The sequence below is a fragment of the Ailuropoda melanoleuca genome, chromosome 8, assembly GCF_002007445.2.
Source record: "Ailuropoda melanoleuca isolate Jingjing chromosome 8, ASM200744v2, whole genome shotgun sequence".
Classification (NCBI taxonomy): Eukaryota; Metazoa; Chordata; class Mammalia; order Carnivora; family Ursidae; genus Ailuropoda; species Ailuropoda melanoleuca.
Window position 1 is genome coordinate 82,501,078 of NC_048225.1, and position 23,210 is coordinate 82,524,287.

General features: G+C 39.9%; 2 protein-coding genes across 5 annotated transcripts in view; both read left to right on the top strand.

Annotated features, from left to right (window-relative positions):
• SOAT1 (sterol O-acyltransferase 1) overlaps positions 1-15,543 on the top strand; it is a 75,176-nt gene extending 59,633 nt beyond the window's left edge. For both annotated transcript variants that reach the window (XM_034666780.1, XM_011220954.3), the window contains 10 exons: positions 751-1,033; positions 1,734-1,812; positions 2,325-2,406; positions 2,714-2,759; positions 3,482-3,611; positions 5,529-5,626; positions 6,890-6,988; positions 8,320-8,455; positions 9,049-9,194; positions 10,509-15,543. In XM_034666780.1, coding sequence (XP_034522671.1) covers positions 751-1,033; positions 1,734-1,812; positions 2,325-2,406; positions 2,714-2,759; positions 3,482-3,611; positions 5,529-5,626; positions 6,890-6,988; positions 8,320-8,455; positions 9,049-9,194; positions 10,509-10,565 — 1,156 coding nt within the window. In that variant the 3' untranslated portion in view covers positions 10,566-15,543. The remainder of the gene's footprint in view (positions 1-750; positions 1,034-1,733; positions 1,813-2,324; positions 2,407-2,713; positions 2,760-3,481; positions 3,612-5,528; positions 5,627-6,889; positions 6,989-8,319; positions 8,456-9,048; positions 9,195-10,508) is intronic.
• Positions 15,544-17,853: 2,310 nt separating this feature from the next.
• AXDND1 (axonemal dynein light chain domain containing 1) overlaps positions 17,854-23,210 on the top strand; it is an 89,940-nt gene continuing 84,583 nt past the window's right edge. The window contains exons 1-3 of one of the 3 annotated variants that reach the window (XM_034666782.1): positions 17,854-19,842; positions 20,109-20,313; positions 22,798-22,970. In XM_034666782.1, coding sequence (XP_034522673.1) covers positions 20,220-20,313; positions 22,798-22,970 — 267 coding nt within the window. In that variant the 5' untranslated portion in view covers positions 17,854-19,842; positions 20,109-20,219. Of the gene's footprint in view, positions 19,843-20,108; positions 20,314-21,308; positions 21,469-22,797; positions 22,971-23,210 lie in introns of those variants that run through there. The other 2 variants (XM_011220956.3, XM_034666783.1) reach the window with 2 other exon arrangements.

The following is a 23,210-nucleotide window of genomic DNA, read 5'->3' on the forward strand; positions in this document are numbered from 1 at the left end:
CCCTGCTTGTGTTCCCTTTCTCGCTGGCTGTCTCTCTCTGTCAAATAAATAAATAAAATCTTTAAAAAAAATTATATTTTGAGATAATGGTATAATAATGTAGTTAATAGATTTTTGAATTATTCTTATTTCTGAAAAGTCATCTTTTAGACATAACTGTGATTGTGGTTTGAATACTTTGTTTTTTTTTTTTTAAAGATTTATTTATTTATTTATTTATTTATTTATTTATTTGACAGATAGAGACAGCCAGTGAGAGAGGGAACACAAGCAAGGGNGGAGGGGGAGAGGAAGAAGCAGGCTCCCAGTGGAGGAGCCTGATGTGGGGCTCGATCCCATAACACCAGGATTACACCCTGAGCCGAAGGCAGACCCTTAACCGCTGTGCCACCCAGGCGTCCCTGAATACTTTTTGTATTAGTATATCTTAAGAGTTTAAAACTTACTAATGTTCGAATCTAATCACTGCGAAGTTTAAAGTTTTATTATTTTAGGTTATCTTGGGTATCTTATGTTCAAATACTAAATTATCGCAGGGCTTTTAGAAGATTTATTGTTGGTCTATATTGTGACGCAGAGGCTTAGAAGCATCTCTCCCTCTTGCACAGCTATTACCCTCATGACCACAATGGATTAATGTTGTTGTGTTTTCTAAGGTCGAGAGTTTTAGGTGTGAAAGTTTTGAGTTCTGTGAGTCAGCGCATATTAAAAATTCACCTCTGAGCTCTTTTCTGTGCTTTTTCTCCCTAGGCTGGTGCTTGAGTTCCATCTCATGTCTTATGCTTTTGGCAAACTTCCTGTTGCTATGTGGACATGGTGGACCATGTTCTTGAGTACACTTGCAGTTCCCTATTTCCTCTTTCAACGTTGGGCCAGAGGCTACAGCAGGAGTTCTCATCCATTGGTCCATTCTCTCTTCCACTGCTTCCTTTTCATGATCTTCCAGATTGCAGTTCTAGGTTTGGGACCAACGTATGTTGTATTAGCATATACACTACCACCAGCTTCCCGCTGCATTGTTATACTTGAACAGGTAAGGTTTTGAGGGCTGCCCGATGCAATGCTATGTTTTGTTAAAATAATAATACTGATACTCTGTTATTTTTAGTTATATTAGTTGGGTCAATTTTTTGGTCTGGTTCTTTGTGCTATTATTTATAAAATTTAAGTTTTAAACTAGATCATCTCAAGTGTTAAAATTCATATTAGTTTCATTGTTCGTTAGATTTTTGGTAATGAAATTATATTGAGCTGTTTAAGATGAATTCAAATTTTATTCTTGAGCACTTTGTAGAAATCATTTAAATTATAAAATATTTTTGTAATTAAAAACTCTTCCGTTGAGGTTATCAGATTGTTTTGTCATATAAACTGTTCCCATCTGAGCAAAGGATTTATTTTGTTTATACATCCTTCAGAATTTTCTGACTTTGGTTGGCTGACTGTTAATGCTCTGAAAGACTGTTTCAGGAGACTCTCTTTGAACAGGCTTTTAATTTCTTATTGTAATATACTTGTAATAGATAATGCTGTTAGATGCAAAATAATCTGAGTAAAAACATGTCCCTCTTCACAGTTTGGTTTTCATTTGCTTTATTCCATAAATGTGAACTCGAGTTGGTATATGCAAAAGTAGGAAGTTCTTTATATGATCTAGTGCTGTTCTGGGGTTGCTTATAGGAGACAAGACAATGGTAGAAAATTCATCTTTTTTTCCCCCCCTCCTTTTGTAGATTCGTTTCATAATGAAGGCCCATTCATTTGTCAGAGAGAATGTGCCTCGGGTACTAAATTCAGCTAAGGAGAAATCAAGTATGTAATTTCGTTAGGTCAAGGATTATTCAGTAGCGTATTTCAACCTTTGGTATTTAGTGGGATGGCGTTTTACATTTTATAGACGTTATGTTTGATTTTAAATATGTAGGATCCATATTGATTTGGAAGACTGTCTCACTGTTTCCTGATTGTTCCTGTTTTGCCTTTGTACCTACAATTTAAAAACATAGATCATCAGAGTCTTAAACTTTGTCTTATGTTTATAGAATGTTAATAGACTCATTACACCCATGTGTGCTTACTCTTTAAATTGCTGCTTCCAACTCTAGAAGGTATTTCTAAGTCACAGGAATAGCTTAGTTTAGAGGGATTGGTAATATTGAATCAATATAAGAATAAGAAGTCACTTTGGGAGATCAGGAAAAAATGATCCGAGCCAAGAGAAGTCATTTTACTCTTCCCTATTGTGCGCTTTCTTATTTCTCCCTTTTAGTTTTGCCAGGAGAAATTGAAGAGTGTCTGATCTAACCAGAGTATTCCTTTTTCAGAGACGGTTCCAATACCCACAGTCAACCAGTACTTGTACTTCTTGTTTGCTCCTACACTCATCTATCGTGACAACTATCCCAGGTATTGGTTCTGTATAGTAGAAATATGTTGAGCAGAAGTGTAGCATGAGTGAGGTGGGATAGGTAGGCAGGGGCCAGTTCACGTAGGGTTACAAAGAATATAAGTTTTAACTTTCTCGCTGGCACGGGAAGGCCCCAAATGGTGATTCTAGCAATCTCAATTTGATTACAGTAGTTCTTGACAGAATTATACAGGCATTCCGTATGCCAAAAGTGATATGTTCTATGTGGGGAAAATGTTGTGAGGATCTTTATTATAAAGTTCAATTGCTTTATTTAAAAAACTTATTTTGTTTCTTCCTTTTTAGGACTCCTACTGTAAGATGGGGTTATGTTGCTATGCAGTTTTTACAGGTGAATTTTTTCTTTAATCACCTAAGGTTTGTTGATTAGTGGTACATGGGGATTCAAATTAATTAATTAATTTTAAGTGTTGGTAAAAGCATGTCTGCTGGGAATTCTAGACCTCTTTCTGAAGTCTTTTAAACTTCACCAGTACGGTAAATGGTATTTGTCTTGCCAACATCAAAAATAATTTCCTTCAGTAAAAGAATTTAATTAAAGTCATTCCATTTGGTTACTTTAGTAAGCATCTACATTAATTTCCCCTTCTCCTTTATGGTTTTTTATTTTCGGATATATATTTTTATTTGGGGTATATATGTGTGGGTATGGTCTGACATCTTCCCCCTCCTGCCACCCCACCTGCTGCCCCATTCCGTCAGAATCCTAAATCCCGGAAGATCCCATTTTAAACTGTTTCAATCAAATACCCATTTATGAAGTAAGTTCTTTAGTGCTGGGTTTCATGTAGCAGGAAAAGTAGGTTCCAAGAGTCTGATCTTTTGGTATGCCATTTGGTGTAAAGTGTTGGGAAAAGGTATGATAGAAACTAGCTTGTATAATATCTCTGAAGGATTGCAGTTTGGCAAACTTATATACTAGCATTAAATGGAATATATATGTGAACATTAGTCTAAGGGTCACATACCTATCTTCTTTTGAAGGAAAAACAATCATCATCTTTCCTTATATCAAGCCATCAGTATTATAATTATATCTGTGTTATATTCCAGGTTTTTGGTTGCTTTTTTTATGTGTACTACATCTTTGAGAGGCTCTGCGCCCCCTTGTTTCGGAATATCAAACAGGAGCCCTTCAGCGCTCGTGTTCTGGTCCTATGTGTGTTTAATTCCATCCTGCCAGGTAACATGGGTACTGGTTAATTTGGCCATTCGTGAGGTTGTAAGGAAAAAGAGCTGTTACGCATGCACACCTTTGATTTTCCTGCTTTTTTCTCTGAAGTCATCTCTACATCTATACTCATCTCGACTTCTTTCCATCTATTTCATAAGTGAGTATGTTTCCGGTTTCAGCCCAGTCTTTGTCTTCTGACTTTCATTCACGTTTTGCTTTCTGTGATTGTCGGTAGTCCGTATTCATGCCTAATCTTCCTGTTCAGTATTCATCTCATTGTAATCTTGCTTCTAATCCGACCAGGCCACTGACGTAGCCTTTATTGAAATCACTGGTAACCTCCTGATCCTCAATCCGGTAGATGGTTTAGCCCTTCTTCTGTTTCATCTCCACAAAGCATTGTTTGAATGCTGTTGAACATGGTTTGAAATCTCTCTCTTGCTACTCATTCTTACTCTCCTGCTTTCTGGCCATACCTCAGTCTCCTAACTTCATTCATTCCACTTACTTCTTTCTAGAGAAACATGAGTACCTGTTATGTGCCAGGTGCTGAGGACCTAACAGTGAAGAGGACATACACACTCTTTACTCTCTGGAGGCTTGCAATTTAATTATATTTATGGTTTCCTTTACTTACTCTTTCTTTTTTCTCTTGTCAGATGTTGGTCATGTTTTCTATTACCTTCTTTCTTCCTTAACCTCTCTCCCAGACTCCTAGGTAACCTTCCCTGATTGCCCACCAAGATATACTCCAATAAATGATTTTATCTGTCCCTTTAATAGAATATGTATTAAACACGTATCTTGCTCACTAGGCTGAAAATTCCTTGAGGTCAAGGATTGTGTCTTAACAGCCAGTCAGCCAGTCACAGTTTTTCCCATATTGTTTAATAATAGTAGATGCTCTATAAATATTTTTGAATAAACAGGTGAATGAAAGGGATAGGCATAGAAATGGATATTTTATGATGTAGTGTAATATATACTACTTAAGTAGGATAAACAAAGTGCTGATGAACTTTGCATCATATTGGACATGACATTTAATACTGGGTATTGAAAAATAGATGTTTGGCAGAGAAGTAGTGGAAACATGCTTCTAGGTAGTGGGATGGAAGCAAAGGCATGGAGTATTTTCAAATGACAGAAGTCCAGTTATGGATAATGTTTACAACACTGGGAATGAGCCAGAGATAAGTTCACCTTATCACTGGACATTTTGGGCTGGATAAATTCAGTGTTTTGGGGGTTGTCTTGTGTATTATAGGATATTTAGCAATATCCTCGCCTCTAAAAACTAGACACCAGTAGTATACAACCCTTACCCCTTGAGTTGTGACAACGAAAAATGTCTCTAGAATTGTCATATGTTCTCCAGAGGGCAAAATCTCCCACAGTTTTTGGTTTTTTTTTTTTTTTTAATTATTTATTTATTTATTTAAAAGAGAACAAGCATGGGGGATTGGGGGATAAGGAGAAGGGGAGGCAGACTCCCCGCTGAGCAGGGAGCCCAATGCAGAGCTTGATCCCTGGACCCTGAGATCATGACCTGAGCCAAAAGCAGGTGCCCAACCAACTGAACCACCAAGGTGCCCCAAAATCTCCCACAGTTTTAAGCAGCTGGTTTAGAGTAATGCGTGAGGGCCAGATTTTAAAGGGCCTTGGGTACCAAGTCAAGTCATACATCTAGGCATTTCTATTAAAAACACGCTGGGTCATTGTTATCTGTAAAACCCACTTGGAAGGAATTTAGTGCTTTCTAAAATTAACTTTCAAAAGAACATGGTGTCATCTTTTGAATGGGTAAGCTGGAACAGTAACTTTCATTTTACAGATTAATTCCAGCTAAGCACATGATGACATAAAATTAACTGCTTTGTATGAGCTACTTGGAAAGACTCCTACTATTGTTAATCTTATTTTTAGGTGTGCTGATGCTGTTACTTATGTTTTTTGCCTTTTTGCACTGCTGGCTCAATGCCTTTGCTGAGATGTTACGCTTTGGTGACAGGATGTTTTATAAGGTAATGTATACTTGGACTCCTTTCTTTTCACATTTTATTTATGCACTTATGTCCTCATTGTTAAGTATTTGAGCATTGTTGGCTACTAGCTTCTTAACGTAAACATTGTGAAGTTCTTTTCCCCTAAGTTTTACCAATATTAAGTCTGAGATTCTGAGGTTGATAACTTTGCACAGCTGCACAGCCTTACCTTCTACCTCGAATATCTGCTCCCCTAATAAAGCATATGGTTTCTACTGCATCCTGTATTGGTGGGAAAGCTTATCTCCAGAGGGCATCATGAGACTTTGCTGATCATTCATTTGAAATTGGCTGTCTGGTGCTGTAGGAGTGATCTTAGCAAATTATTTAAGATTGTTGACCAGTTCATAAAGGAACTTTCCCTCCTTTATTTTGAAAGGCATTAATTATACTTAAAATAGTATTCTCAGGGACGCCTGGGTAGCGCAGTCGTTGGGCGTCTGCCTTTGGCTCAGGGCGTGATCCCGGCATTCCGGGATCAAGTCCCACATCGGGCTCCTCCGCTGGGAGCCTGCTTCTTCCTCTCCCACTCCCCCTGCTTGTGTTCCCTCTCTCGCTGGCTGTCTATCTCTGTCAAATAAATAAATAAAAAATCTTAAAAAAAAATAGTATTCTCACACTTGGCAAAGTTGGAATTAAGTTCTAGACAAGAGCCAGGGTGTTCATAGTGTTCTGTAATCCTGCCTAAAGCCTTCTAGAATTTTGTTTGTGGTGTTCCTGGCAATACCCAAAGCCTTCCACTCCTTTCTCAAAGGAACAGGGGGTGTGGGTAGCAGACTTCAGCTGTCTGATTCCGTGGGTCTGATCTTAAAGTAGGGAGGGATATACTGTAGGTAACCATTGTCTCCTTGTACAATGTAAATTTTGTCATTTATGGTACCAGCGGGACAGCTCTTTAGGCTTAGCATGCTAAGCCTATAGGACCTTAGAATTCTCTCTCTGTGTTTTAGCAAGATAAGGGGATTTATTGATTGCTATTTAGATGAATCTTAGATTTAATGATTATGTTCTGTATCATCCATCATAACTTTTTTGATAGTGAGACAGAATGAAGTTAGGGACTACGTCATAAGATTTTTCTGACGTCAGTGCCTGGACTAACAAATTTTCATAACACACTCTGGATATTATGTTGCGTGTGTATGTTCTTTAGGAATATTCGGGGGGTTTGCTTTGGTTCTTTGTATATGTGTGTGTGTGTGTGTATTTGTGTAGTTCTAAACCTTTGCTTTTCCCCCTCAGGATTGGTGGAACTCTACATCATACTCCAACTATTACAGGACCTGGAACGTGGTGGTTCATGACTGGTTGTATTACTATGCTTACAAGGACTTTCTCTGGGTAAGTGGCAAGATTTAGTTGATGTTCAAGAAATGGAGATCCTTTTCCAGAAAGTAGTATTACTGTGCAGCTGGAAGTGGTCTTCAGTTCTCTGTGGGCCATTTATGTCTAAGAAAGCTTATGCTTTGAACAGTACTGCTTAGAGACCAGCGTATACAGTGATGAGATTAATGCCACGGTTGTGCTCTGGGCTGTATTTTACATGATTATGAAGTAAGAACGCATGGAGGCATTTAGAGAAGGTGAAATGATCTACCAGTAATGGTTAATTTCTTATGAATCTCATTGCCAATAAATAATCTCTCTCTAGCTTTTGTTTTTGTTTTTTTTTGTTTCTTTGCTAAAGTAGGGAAATACTTAAGTTTGGATTGCTATCTCTCCAATTGGTGATATGTGTCTTTGAGACATTCTTTAGAACAGAATGTATTTACTGATGAAATGTAATCTTGTCCGTCATGATTGATTATCCCTGGTACTCTGTATTGCAGGTTTTAGTTATTAAGTAAGTCACTATTTGGCTAAGTGATAGCATGACATGGTGCAAATAGTGCTGTAGTCAGACATTCTTTCATTCATAAATGTAGTGTCACTTATGGACAAGGCCTGTTGCTTCTTTCTAAATCATAGTGAAAATGGAGAGGATGCCTGCCTTATCTACCATATGTCTAAAGGTTGAGATTTGATGTGTCCATTTATATATGAAAACTATGTTTTGTCTACTGTAGTGACTTACAAATAGAGCTTACAAATAGGTTTTTGAAAATATGCCCTGTTCTTTCAACATTAATGGTTTTGACAGTGTCTCATTTTAGTAAATAAGGATTTTAAAGCATAGATTTTTTTTGTAATTATTTACTACATTTGGATTAATCCGAGGAGTAGATTGGACAAATCAAATATAACCATAATTAAATAGGCACCTTTAGCATGTGATAATTATGAGTCTTACATACAGTTGACTCTTGAACAACAAGGGGGTAGGGGTGCTGACCCTCCCGCACAGTCAAAAATCAGCATTTAATTTTTTGACTCCCCCAGAACTTAACTACTAATCACCTACAATTGACTGGAAATATTACTGGTAAGATAAATAATTGGTTAACACACATTTTGTATGTTCTTTGTATTATATACTGTATTCTTACAATAAAGTAAGCTAGAGAAAAAATAAGACTATCATAAGGAGAAATACATTTACTGTATTGTGCTATATTAATTGAATTAAGTGGTGCCACGCAGTTCAAACCTGTGTTGTTCAAGGGTCAGCTGTATCTAGTTTGGGCTTAGTTACTTTTTAAAAAGTACTTTTTCATATTCTCTTTTTACCCTAGTTTTTCACTAAGAGGTTCAAATCGGCTGCCATGTTATCTGTCTTTGCTGTGTCTGCTGTAGTGCATGAATACGCCCTGGCTGTTATCTTGAACTTTTTCTACCCAGTGCTTTTTGTGCTCTTCATGTTCTTCGGAAGTAAGTATCTTGATGTGCTGTGAGTACTTAGGATCACGCTAAAAGAGAAATTTTGACAATAAAGTCTAAGGCCGGGTGGACAACTAGATCATAGCAATACCATTTCAAGGCCGTGTTTATCACACGGTCACAGCATTGATTTTGAGTAATTAACCATGCTCTGTCTCAGGATGTTCACCCTTTGAAGTAGAGAAATGAACTTAAATAGCCTCTTGAAGACTAATGGTAACACTGATCTGGGAGGTCATGGAGACTATAAACAACTTTTGCGCTCTGTCAGTGCTCACCCCTGAAACACACGGACCCTTGTTTGGGTGGGTAGAGGGAAGGACAAGTTAAAATATGAATGAGTCCATGAAATATTATATTTTCACCTGCTCTGAATATTCTGATTTCCAATTAATCACTGATTAATAAATTTCAACACCTGAAGCTTCATTTTTACTTTCAGAACCAGTGGCCAGACTAAAACCCATGCCCACAGTTGATGCTCATTGTGATGATTCCATGATTATAGCACATATCTGAGGCCCCTTGTTTCCTGATAGATGATGTTTTGATAATATTTATATTTTTTATCATTCTAACTTTAGTGGCTTTCAACTTCATTGTCAATGACAGTCGGAAAAGGCCAATTTGGAACGTTATGGTGTGGACTTCGCTTTTTGCGGGCAATGGAGTCATCCTGTGCTTTTATTCCCAAGAGTGGTATGCACGTCAGCACTGTCCTCTCAAAAATGTGAGTCCTCGGTCAGGCTGGAGTGGAAAAGTAATGTTTTTGTCCCCTGAGTGTAAGGCTTGGTGTAGGCACTACTGAGGAGAAGAAGAGTAGTGGAGATGATGATGAATTAATGTTAAGGGGAGGGAAATAAAGAGTAAAAGGATTAGCTTATTATCTGATCTTACTACAGTGGCTTTGAAATTTTTCTTTTCTTTGGTTTTCTTTACATTGAATAACCCTAGTTCTTGGGGTTTTTTTGTGTTTTTTTTTCTCTTTTTTTTTTTTTTTCTTTTTCACGTTTTCTCTCTCTCTTTCTCTCTCTCTCTTTTTTTTAAGCGTCTTCTAATTTGCTTCCTGTGACTTGAAAATGTAGGGTTTCTGCAGGGTCTTTTCAGTGGCATATATATCCCCCCGCCACCACCTGCACACCATATATATTTACCTCTTCCTTCCCAAAGTAATAAACTTTTTGTGAAAATGTCCATCTGCACTCATATACCTAAGATCTCATTTCTCTTGATCTTTGTTGTTGTGGTTGTTAAGTCTCATTTAAAAAATTTCCCTTTTAGTTGTATACGGATAACTCCCAAATATTTAGGGGGTGCCTTCCTAGTATATCTCTTACAGGTACCTATAACTGAATTAATGTTTCTCTCCCAAAGCTTCTCCTACTGTCTATCCTGTTTTTCTTATGCTGCCCTAATGCCCCCTCCTTATTTCCTCTTTGTCCCCTTTGTGCATCTGAACAAGCTTCTTTGGTCTCTCTGGTTATGGTGCTCTCTGCACTCTGATTCCACCTGTCAGATTTTGTTTTCTCAAAATCCACTTTGGAGGCAGCATCGTCCAGCTTTTTCCAGTTCTTGCTCCAGTCTTTTCCTATTGCTGAACTTACATAGTGCTTCATCTGTTCTCATTTAGATAATTTAGTAATTCTAAACCTTGTATTATAGTAATTTGTGTATATATTTTATCATCCTTACCCTACCACAGTTTAGATGGTAGGCCACTAACAGTAGGTCTGTGCTAAAATAAAATGCAAGATCCAGAAGAGAGGTAGTGCCTGTTTGGAATTTGGTCAGAAGTCCATGTAATTGTAGAGAGTTTACTGGACTTTGAAAGCTTTGTGTAAAACTTCTAAATCACTATAATCTGTGTTGTAGGTAAAAATAATGAACATCTTACGAATTAGCAAGCTGCTTATAGCTTCAAGGGTACTGGGAGGCATTGTTGAGGTGTGCAGTGTATGAAATTAGTACCCACTCTCTACCCTGACACCTCATGCACAAGTGCGTGCAAATAAAGTACTCTTCCATTTTTCTTTCCCCATTGAAGCCTACATTTCTGGATTATATCCGGCCACGTTCCTGGACTTGTCGTTACGTGTTTTAGAAGCTTGGATTTTGTTTCATTCCTTGACACTGAAGATGGGTATTCTGCCTGATTTGGGGCCAGCATCTGTTTCCAGCTGTTACTGAAGTTATCTGTGGTATTTGGATCACTCCACGCTTTACAGATGGCTTGCTCCATTCCTAGGTCAGCTGAGAAGTTGCAAGTTTATTGGAATCTTGTGCGCTTAAAGCAGTACTTTTTTTTTTTTTTTAACCTTTTTGGGAGAAGGGAGACTTAGAGCTGACATAATGACAGATTTTTGCTGGGTTTTTGTTTTTTGACTCCCATCTAAACATCGTGACTAAACACCGTGTTTCCTTGGCCACTGACTTAGCCAAAACACTTATGAAGAAATCATTTAAATATTTCAGGCTTAGAAATTTTTTTCAGGCACACTGTTGGAATGTATGCTAATTAACTATATACTTGGGAAAGAAAAGAAAATGTGGAACATTTTGCTAAATTTTTTTTGCGAAAATTTGTGGTTTCCAAAGATAATCTCGTTATACATCCTAATTGTATTTTTTTTTTTGGAAAAAGTTCAGTTCTACCCAATTTTTACCTTGTTTTCTCTGTAAAGTGTAGGTCATGATTTCTGTGAAGCAAAATTATACCTTTCACCTTGAATTCTTGAATTTACATCCGAAATCTTACATAATGAGGGAACAGAAAGAAGTAGGAAGGGAAAAAGAAAGAAGTGGCACAGGACAAAGAAAAGACATTTCCTTTTACAACTTCCAAAGTAATTTTTAAAAAAGATTTGCTGAGTCAATCATGTTTAAATTATTTTATTGTGCAACTTAATGTGGAAGAGAACTCTTTATTGTTTAAACTTTAAGGAAATAACTTTTGGGAAGTTATTTAGAAGTACCCTTTGGTATACTTATTGCTTAATAAATACGGACTTGAAGTAGTTTGCAGACTAGTAAGTCTGTAACATAGAAGTATTAATCACCTCCATTAATATTAAAGTGATTTTTTAAAGATCCAGAAGCTGGCTTCTGCACTGCTCAATTATTACACTTTTCATGGTAGTATACTTTAGGTGAAACAAATTAATATGTGATCATTTTCAAGAAAATGTACTCTATTATGTGATGTTTCCACGTTATAAGATGCCCATTGCTAATACAGTGTGGTGTGCAGGAATTAATTTTGTTTGTGTGTATGAGGCATGATTATGTTTGTAAAGACTGAGCATTGAATGGGATATCAGAGACCATGGAGTTGAATTTTCCACTCAAAGAAGTGAGACTTTAAGAATTACCCAAAAGGTGATTTTTATTTGCAGTAGCTAACTTGAGAAGCTATGTTGGTATTCTAACAGCCCTGCTTTGAGCTAAAAAATTTTGGGACATCTTTTTGGAATTGTTTTAAAGTCAGTTTGAGTGTCACAAGAAGGAGAGTAGAGTTTCTTAGTAGTCACAGTTTAATTTGTACCACAAGTACCCAGCCACATTACCTGTTTTCTTTCAGTATCTTTGATCTAGATGAGTTTAGGAAGTTTTCAAATATCAAATCCAACTTTTACAGACGAAAGTGCATGTGACAGGAGGTTATTTCTTAAGAAGCAGTTCACATGTTCCAAGCAGTAATTGTCTGTATGGTGGTGTTGTAATTGTGATGGAGCCATAACCTCCAAACAAGACTGCTTCAGTACACCTTGTAATCGCTGGCATTTTTATTAAAAATTAAAATGGCATCAATCGCTTGAATTTATGACTACATTTTAAATATAATGAAAGAGTTAAGAAAACCAGATTGGTCTAAGGCTTGTTCGTGAATAAGTCATCGACTGAAGGGAGAGAATGGAACTCTGAGATCTGTATTTCTGTTAAGTGCTGTAAATGTTATACTCTCATTGCTCATTGATTTTATTGCTCTGTATTGATTCTGAATATTGTATTTGTTGGATTGATGAAGGCTGGTTTTTTGTTTGTTTTTAGCTCTCATCTTCCTTTATTATGTTTTTCTTCCCCTGCCCAAGGCCTTGAGGCGACAACAAAAAAATTTTAAAACTAAGGACTCTTTAGAAGACTCCCCTAAGAAGTTTTCACAGATGCTTAAAGGAGTAGCTGCTTTCTATGACAGAAACTAGTTTGATAGCCATGGTCTTACTGCTAGCCGCTCTTAGCAAAAGTCTTTTTATTTAAACTACTACCCCTCACTCTTAAATAAATTAAAACTCCTCATGTGTTTCAGGAAGATTTTTTGATTTTTCCTCTTTTGCTAATACGGGTGAAAATTAGTTACAGGATGATACTTTTTTTCCTTCTGAAAAGGGAAGAGTTTAAAACTTCTTTCATGTAAGAAGTATTACTGATAGTAGCCATTATTGTGGGTCTTTTCTCTAAGACAACAATTACATCTCAAACTTTGTTTGGATCTGTTAGATGCTGTCATTCTCAGTCCTGGATAGTGGAGGAAAATAGAGTTGTTCGTTTTTGGTCGATTAATCTGCAGTTGCCTAAGTGAAGTTGTGCTTGCTTTACGTTGGAATTTAATTAGAAAATTCAGGCTGCTTTTAACCTTTCAGTAACTACTTTTTTGCTCTTGAAAGCATGAGGAGTGGGGGAAATGCTTTTTCCTTTTAGTTGTAGGGTAAGTGTGGGTGACAGTGGCAGGTGAAGAAGGTACAATGTATAAATATTCTGTAATTGCAAACACAGATTATGTTGTACAAGTCATTGCTTTAGTGTAGGCAGATCTCGTTGAACTTTAAAATTATACTTGGACTGAGAAATGGAATCCTGAAGTCTTTATAGAAAGCCTAACAGAACATTATGTATTTAAAAGGTTGGTCATGTGGGTTATGTAGCTTAATACGATGTAATTTATGAATTGTTGAGGTCTTTTATGCAAAAAGAGGTTTGTTTTGTGTGGTCATGAGTAATTTTGAGTAAAGTTCATTATTTTGTATGGGGAAAAATAATGAAGGTAAACTAACACAACTGTAGTTAGTAACTGGGTGGCCTGATGGAGTATGTTTGGGTTATGAAACCATAAAAAAAAATTGTTACACTTAAGCCCAGCATGCAAAACCGATAAAATATAGCTGCTTCTGGTTGAGACTGGGATGCAGGGCTGGAGTCTGTTTGGGACACCCATTGTCTCCTACCCCCAAATACCCTGTCGGAAAACCATTGGTGCAGCAAAAAGGCATGCACAGATGTTTAAGATAGCCCCATCCTTACTGGCATTGTGACAAGTGGGCACAGTTGCCTCGTTTATCATAGCCACAGTTTTCCTCATCTGTAAAATGGGGGCAATAACTACCTCATAGGGTTGTTGCAAAACACTAGCTCTGGCAGAAAAAGGCCCTCAGTATCCTTCTATAAATTCTAAACCTGAATCCTTACTATCTCGTTGGAATCTTAAAAATGTGAATGTTTCAAATGCTGCACGCTCCTGAGAATACGTGCTTTTAAATAGACTTGGGATGATGTGAATCCCTGTCGTCGCCTTGACTGTGATACAATAAGCACTCCCATAACGGAACCGACAAGAATTTAACAGGGTTATTAAAGGCACTCATGTTTCCACCTCCAAAATTACTTCCATATTTATCTGTTTAGCAGAAGGGTAAGTAAGCTTCTAAAAAGAAAAGCCTGTCTGCTTTTACCTGGGTATTTAAGTTGTGTTAGAACTTGTGTGTATAGTTATAGTTAAATTTTAGAATTTATGGAGAGGAAGGAAACTAATGAGGCCTTACTTTTGCCACTGTAAAGAATGCTTACAGTCTTGGAAGGCAAAATTCTTAATGGAATATAGTTTACACTTTGTTAATAACGTGTAAATGGACTTGCTTACTAACCTTGTGCAAATTTTATGTGACTTAATGTAGTTTTTATAATATGGTTTATATATGTGTGCATATATACTATGAGAGAAAGATCTGTCTTGAGCACCATTTTACGTATCTTATCTCTAGGCTTTATGTTATGGCTCAGAAATTGAAGAAATTGGGACATACAGGTTCTGAGGAATAAAATGAGTATTATCAGTAAAGCTTATATAAGCATTTGAGTAGTTTCTAACATCACTAAGGTTTCTATCAGGTAATAGAATTTTGGAACCCAGTTCATAAAGGAGGTGAAACACGGCTTCAACTCTGGTTGAAACGGGGAGAATGGTGCTTGCTTGGTCTGCCCATGCTCTTTCTCACCCTAAATTTAATGCCCTGCTTAAACATCATAATGATAAAACTGGAAAGCTGTACAAGCTATATAATCTACAGAGTCCTTTTAATAAAGTCCCCACTTTTTTTCCTGTAAAGCATAAAGACTTTTTAATAGCTAGTTTGGACTTGAGAAAAAGGGTTAATCTCAGAAGTGATATAGTTAAAACTAAAACTGCCTCTTCTGTATTCCTTTTTTTCTAAATGCTTTCTTCCTTATTTCTAGTGTCGATATGCCCTTCCCGAGGGAGTGCTAACCTTTAAGCTAGCAGATAGTCCCCTGTGCTGTGGGGTTCGTTCGTTTTAATGAAGTGGTAGGTGTGCTTTGTCATGGTTGTAACGAACTCTGAGACATGAGGCAGTTTGTGCATGCAGTCGGTTAGGGCTGCAGTTTGAACTCCCGTGTGCAAATGTGCCAATTCTCGGGTGAGCGGAGTGTTCCAGCTCCAGCCACGGCTCTGCCGTGTGGGCCGGTGCAGCGACTTCCTTCCCTACGCTTGTCCAGCTTGCGCTTTAAATCCATCGTGTTCTGAGTGCAAGGGTCATGGACATCTGAGGTGGTTTTAAAGGTTTTTCTATAATTAAAGATGTCTTTTCTAATTCAGTAGTGTTTGCTCTTCTCCTGAATTTCTGTTCAGGAATCCCTCCCTCCCCCTGCCCTGCCCTGCCCTGCTTGTCTAATCACTGGTACTGTCACTTTGTTCAGTATGCATTGTCTTGGCCTTAACGTAAAATCTACATACAAAATGGCAAAATACTGCATATATGAAGAATGTGGTAAATAAATATATTTGGAAATAACCTAGTCTCTGTTGTTTTTAAAAGTAATCAAGTTTGTTCAATATCTACATATTTCATAATTATACATGTTTTTCATTTTTAATTTTTAAAAGATTTTGTGAGAAAGTGAGCACGCGAGAGCACAAGTGGGGTGAGGGGCAGAAGGAGAAGCAGACTCCCCACTGAAGCAGGGAGCCCTATGCGGGAGATGCAGGACTCGATCCCCCGGATCCTGGCATCGTGACCTGAGCTGAAGGCAGACGCTTAACCGACAGCCATTCAGGCGCCCCAGATAGTTTTCATCTTAATGTCAGGCAGCTTCATGTTCTGAATACAGCCAAAGAGAAGGCAGATAAGAACTTTCTTACCCAGAATGATGGAGGGGGGAGCCATGTTAAAGACTACAAATAAATAAATGATAGGGCTAGTTCTGACACTGACACTTGAGCCTCCTCTCTTTATTGTGGCATTATTTGTTGCTCAACTCCTTTTACAGTTGGCCTCAAAACTTGTGAATGGCTGTTTCTAAAAATGTACCCACCTCTGTCCCTAAATGGGTAGAAATGGACTTAGTTTTCTAATGAGAGGTGGAAAATCTGTTGGTTGAGAAGTGTGCCTTTTCAGACAAGACTCGGGGAAACTGATTTTGAAGCAAGATTCATTGCTTAGGAACCAATTCTGAGTAGGATTTGACATCACAACATTCTTTCCGTAGAAGCGTCATCATACTAACAGCCAGGAAGTCTCATCTTCCATGCTCTGGCTCTAGCCACCTGCCTCTGCAGGGCCAGAGGACTGGGAAGGGGGAAGTCGCTTCAGAAATTAGATGGGCCCCTTCCTGTTTCTTGGACCAAGTGAGTATTCTTTGGCACCAGGGGCAAAACCATGGTGTGGCAGTTTTCCTTGATGAATTTATTGAAGTCGAGGGTCCTAACCTTTTAGGCTCAGCTTGCATTTGGACTCCAATGAACAAAGTTCATGAATCTGGTAATAAAACTAGAATACGAGTTTGTAAATAAACCATGAGAAATCACACAGGTTGGTAAATATACCATGAGAAATCAATCAGGTTGGCACGATTGCTGACTGAATTTGCTCTGTGGAAGCCCAGTTTATGGCATGATGAGAAAGATGCATGTCTTCTAGACTGCATCAACACCACGTTCTAGGTGCTATGCTGTGTACTGAAGATAACGCTTGTGAACAAAACCCAAGCGTATTTCTTCCTGTAGGCACACCCGTGTGGAATCGGAGGAGGACACTTAACTGAATAATGCCATAACTAAGACAAGCTGAGGCACCATTTCAGTTTTAGGAATGTCGTCCTTTGGAAGCAACACTAGAAGTTACTCTTCCCCTGAGAGGCGCTTGGCTGGGCAGTGCCTACATTTCTTTCTCAGTGTCTCTTTCACAACACTTTATGATACCTTCAATCTTTAGCTACGCTAAGTATAAATGCTGGCCTATTTCCCGGTCAGACTCCTTCAGGAAGCTATGCGTGCTGTTTGTAAGTGCCCACAAATGAGTGTGTAATCCCTGCCCACACCCTTAGAAACTGAATTGGTAAGGGGTGCATGGGTCAGTCAGTCGGGCATCCAGATTTGGTTTTGGCTCACGGCCGTGAGGTTGAGCCCTATGTACGCTGAGCATGGATTCTGCTTAAGATTCTCTTCCTCTGCCCCTCCCCCCCCCCCCCAACATGTTCTCAAAACGAAAAACAAAAACCTGAATTGCTAAAATGATTGGTGCAAATGCACTCCGACTGTTTAGTTTTTTCCTAGCTCAGGGCATGTTTGGTGATCACACTGACCCAGTCTCTTCTGAGATACTGTCCACTTGAAGCCGGAGGACCCTACTGCTGAGTTGGGTGTGTTGTTAAGCTGCCACAGAAGTCAGTCAATGCCAACAAGAGGAAAATTACTACCTGCTCATTTGGATTGTGCTGTGGTATTTTCCATCAAAGACCTCAATAATACTTTACCTCTCTTCACTTTAGGGTTCCCTTGCTATCAATCAAAATTAAAAGAGGAGTTTCCCCAGAGTGGCAACTGTATTTTTCAAGAGCTACAGTCTTATTGTAATATTCTTAAGTGCTCATCTGTTTTGTGCATTTACTTCATATACTTCTACAACTTTAACGCAGGTCTTTGCTTGGGAAACTGTATGATCACACCATTGCACAAGATAGAAAATGGGAAGTAACCTTTAATGTCTTATTCTTCATACCACAGATCCAATCACTTATCAGATTCTATAGATTTTACTTTGTGTGTCTCTTCAATCTGTTCACTTGTCTGTTGGCCCCCTACCTAGATCTATTCTTTTTAAACTGTTATGGATATGAAAGATGAGTTATCCTGTTCTTGTAATATCCAAAGGCTTGATAAACTGTAAGCTAAACGCTGGAAATTTCGGATCTCTGAAGTTCAGTCTTCCAGCTATGGTTCCAAACTAGAATGTAGAGTCACACCACCAGTGAGGAGGCAGAAGGCAAATAAACTGGAGGAAAGTTACCTTCCACCTGCTTGTGCATTGCTTTTGCCCTTAACCTGTTTGATCATTGCCAGTCCTTAGAGGGGACTACATGTGTGCTATGTGAGTGTTGTGTGTCTCTGTTGATTCTTCGAAAATATAGAGAAAAATTAGAGTGACGGGACAGGGCTAAAGGCTAAAACGCTCACTCAAGGTGTTTGATTAGGAGAATTACAATGGGCCACAGATAATGTGTGCATGTGTGTTTTAAAGATTTATTTATTTTAAAGAGAGCGTGAGGGGGAGGGGAGGGACAGAGGGAGAGAATCTGCAAGCAGGACCCCCACCCCATTGCAGAGCTCACTCGGGGCTCCATCCCACCACCCGTGAGATTGTGGCTGGAGTGGAAACCAAGAGCCGGATGCTTAACTGAGTGAGCCACCCAGGCACCCAAGATTGTGTTGTTTTTATTTTCAAACCTTTGCTCATATTTTTTCGTTGCTATTATCCTGAAAGCCAGAAACCAGAGACCAAATCCATCAGCACAGGAGCAGAACTGTCCAGTTGATTCTCAAACACCAGGTAGTTTGGTCCAGGCACTGTGCTTGGTACTGAGGAATAGGACGCTTGAACAAGTTACTGTCCCTTCTAAAATTTATATTTGCTAGACTAGAGTCATGTAGACACTGGGCTTCCACTCGTACTATTTTGGCATTAAGGCTCCACCTTTTTTTTTTTTTTTTTAAGGTAGCGGTATTAGGGAATTCATAAAATTGCGAGGACTCTACGGAAGTGTATTTTATTTAAGAGCAAGAGAGTGAGCATGAGCAGGCGGGAGAGGGAGAAGCACGGTCTCCCTGAGCAGGGATCCCAGTGTGGGGCTGGATCCCGGGACCCTGAGATCATGACCTGAGCCCAAGGCAGACGCTTAACCGACTGAGCCACCCAGGCGCCCCAAGGCTCCATATTAACGGAAAATGATCCCCGGTGGCGGTAAGGGGCGGGATTTCAGCTCCTCCACGCCAATGCGTTTATCCCATTCTTTCCTGAGAACAGGTTTTTAGGAAGCCCCAACAATTTTACTTGGGTTTGCTCCGCCCAAAGCGCAATCTCCTTCCATGCCTCCAGCCAAAAAAAAGCCTTGACCTAAGTTAATGCCTTGAATGTGCTGGGGGGGAGGGGGGTGGGGGTGGTGCGTAAGTGCCCAAGGAAGACTTAACCGAGAGGTCAAGGACAGGGGCAGCATACGCAAGGAAGCATCAACAGATGGGAACCCAGAGCTTTTGGTTACCTAATTTCGCCTTGGATTTGGCTTTTAGAAAAATAGGAAAACAACAAAAAGGTGGGAGAATGTGATGGGAAAACAAATCTCTTACGGGATGCTGGCTCCAATCTGGCGGCGGGCGACTTCCGTCGGGAGCCGCGAAGGTCGTCCCGGGGGAGGAGGGATAGCGACCGGGCCCCCGCTGGCACCTGCGCACTGGCGACCTGCGGGCGGAAGCTCGGGATCCGGCCACTAGCGCAGTCCATGAGAACGGCCCGATTAAATAATGTTTGTTCTCTATTGCTGCTGAGCCTATGCTGTGGTGAAAAACACCGCGAACCCGTGTGTTGGGATTCTTAGCTGTTCCCCTGCTCCGCCGGCACCGCCGAAGACAGCCCCTAGTGAGGGTCGCCAACGCTCGGGGGCCTGGGTTTCCAGGACGACACGCAGGCGCTCCGGAAAAGGGCCAGGCGACCCGATGGCTGGCGGGAAACACAATTTGCCGGTACCGGTTGTGTCTCTTCCCCATTAGTTCTGAGGCGGACACGGCGAGGACTCTGCCCTACCCGGAGCCCAGGGAGCTGGTGTGTGTGGGAGGCCGCGGACCCGAGCTCCCCGCCCAGAGCGACGGGCGCCCCCCGCGTGGGGCCGGCGCTCGGTGGGTGGGCCAAGCGTGGGCTTCTCGGCCGGGACCCCGACCCCGACCCCGCCCCCGCCTCAGGATTCTCAGTCTCAGGGGACCTGAGAGAACACAGAAGGCCCCCCAAAGAAGGAAAACCCACGCTTGATGAATTATAAAGTATGCCCTTAGCATAACCACTCAATGCGTCTCTCTCTTTTTTGCCTGCAGGACAGTGGGGCAGCACTGCTGAATCCCAGCACCCGCTGATTGGTTTCTAAGTTAGCTTGCGGGAGCGGTATTTCAAATTACTGAAGACAGTGGTAGGAGGCATTGACTATCATGTCTCTTCCGAAAACGCCCTCCACACTGCTAACCTCCTTGTCAACACTTGAGGGCAAAAAATTAAAAGTCTCTGCATCCAAGGAGGAGACAGGTACAGTGCTTCAAGGATCCCACAGACAGAAGTAATCGTGGCCGTACGGAACTCAAAGCCCCTTCCCCGTTGCCCTGAGTCTGAGACTTCAGGATACCTTAGTTTCATTTTTCTAATATTGTTTCAGTAAAATCAAAAGCCATTCCTTTTATAGTACTTTTGAGTCAGAGTCCTGTCTCACTACTCCGCCTAAAGACTAATTTTTTTTTTTCAAATGACGATGTTTTCTATTGTTTTAAAACTTCTTTTTTTTTTTTTTAAGATTTTATTTATTTATTTGACAGAGATAGAGACAGCCAGCGACAGAGGGAACACAAACAGAGGGAGTGGGAGAGGAAGAAGCAGGCTCACAGCAGAGGAGCCTGATGTGGGACTCGATCCCATAACGCCGGGATCACGCCCTGAGCCGAAGGCAGACGCTTAACCGCTGTGCCACCCAGGCGCCCCTAAAACTTCTTTTAAAATATTTATTTATTTATTTTAGAGAGAAAAAGTGGGAGCGGCAGAAGGAGAGGGAGAATACCCAAGCATAACACCCTGCTAAGTGCACAGGGCAACCGAGGGCTGGATCTCACCACCCTGAGATCATGACCTGAGTGGAAATCAAGAGTCATGTGCTCAACGGGAAGAGGCACCCAGGCACCCCTAGTTTTATGTTGTTTTAAATACACCCTGTTTTAGTTCCAATAGTTGCATGAAACTACTTTTTGGTACCTGGGCTCTGACTTTAAGGAACCAGTTTGTATCAGGTTTTAATAATTATTCTAAATGACAATAATTCCTTAAGATTTTCATTCATATAGAGATAAATGCAGATCTCCACTAGACTAAGAATCAGCTGGCCTCAGCCCTACTCCCATCATGCCAGAACTCCCTCCAACACCTTCATCTTGTTTTCTTTTTAGGGGAGATTGTGCTAAAATCCCCCCCAGCTTTTTTTTTTTTTTTTATTTCTTCTTCCTATTTCTTGAGATATTCCAACTCCATTTCAAACAATGTGAACTTTAGAAGTTTTGCTGGTGAACAAGGAAGGCATGATACCTCATAGAAATTAATGATGAGGGAGCAGAAGGCAAGCTGAGGGCAAAGCACGAGCTGACACCCTGCACCTCTCCCAGCCCCACTCCTAGGTGGGATGTGTGTGACATTCCTCAGGTACTGCTGGCTGCCCTAAAGCTAAGGGAAGGGAAAAACAAATGGTTAACTAATAGAGATCACAGTCCCGCAAGACATGAGTCTCCAATGTCTTAGTGATTTACAAGGAAAAAGCATTCTTATCAACAGCCTAACTTTCAGAGGCCCATAATTGAATTTTCTGGAGCCCTAACATCACCCTCTCTTCCATGAGTCATGTGGGAAACAGAGGCAGAAGGAAATGTAAACCAAGTTAAGTTCCTTTACAACCTGCTGCTTATTGACAGGGAGTTGTAATAGAGTATAACATTCCTCCAAAAAAGTCCCAAAACTGTCTTAACGTTAATGCCTTACTAGAAGTAAAACAACCTTAATTTGGCAATAGCCAGGCCTACAGTATCCTATAAATCTTTAGCATATCAAAATCCTTTTGAAAACCTCCCATTTTCCTTACCTCCCACAACTCCCAAGTATATAATCAGCCTTTCCTCACAACTGTAGTACAGAAGCTCTTTCTGCCCCTGGGTCCTGTCCCTGTGCTTCAGTAAAATCACCTTTATTGCACCAAAGACCTCTCAGGAATTCTTTCTTGGCCGTCGTGGTCTCTGGACCTCACCAACATTCCAAATATACATCATCAACATAAGCCATACTTTGTGAGGGGTGTAGATTAGTGGAAAGTTCTGTAAGAACAACGACCCCACTCTCCTTGACTGACTTCACAAGAGGCCTTTTCCTATTTGTCCCCATTCCCTATCTTTACAACTCCCTTGCCCTACTCAGGCTGAATAGAACACACTTGGTACAGTTCTTACTCTGCCAGTTTGCTCAGATTATTCTGCTCTTTTCATTTCCAACAATCCAAATTCTGCTTTTACTCTTAAACCCAAATCAGATCCCTTCTAGTCTAAATATGCCCCAATTAATGCAATTATTCTCACCTTTGAATTAATATAGAAATAATTACTAAATAATTTGACAGTTTTGAGGGGAGATTTCTTTTGTCCTTTGCTCATCAAAGGGAAAATAGACTTTCTCATTTTAAGGCTGTTCCACTTAATTGAGCAGGTGATGTGAGTTTAATTTTCAACTTTGAATTTGGAATAATGGAGGTACATCTTTGTGCCTCAGTGTTTCAAACTGTGTGTGATGTAAGTATGAGGAGGGCAGGCAATATGAGCTTTTTTCCCTTGACTAGATGATGTTCAGTGTTTAATGTTACTATTTTTGGCAACCAGAGGCAGTATTTGCAGTATGTTAGAAACATACAAGTGGTATTGATGAGGCAGCCTGGGAATCTCCAACTAACTATAAACTGCAGCAAGTTTTTCTTTCCCGTTACTTTCTTAGGACTTCCTGAACTGAAGGAGAAAAAAAATATGGCGGATCATTCAAAACCCCTTCCTTCATCTCTTCAGAATGAGTTCATCCCTGAGGAAGTTCTTCTTTCTCTGACCTATGCAGCCAATGCTGGTCCTTGTCCTGAAAACTTACTGCCTCCTAAGAAAATTAAAACCCCAAAGGTGAGTATATACCTATACTATGTACTGGAGAACATATGTCTTTTTGGTATCCAATTCATTAGATATTTATTGAGCATGTTCTTGTTAAAAACCAAGATTCAACTGAGTAAATTTGAGGATCTAATTGGCTTTATTCAACAATTCATGAATCAGGAAGCATCCCATATAGGAAGTGGAAAGGAGTTCTGAAAAGCTGTACAAAATGGAGGGCTTTTTTTTGTGTGTGTGGCAGAAAGGGCA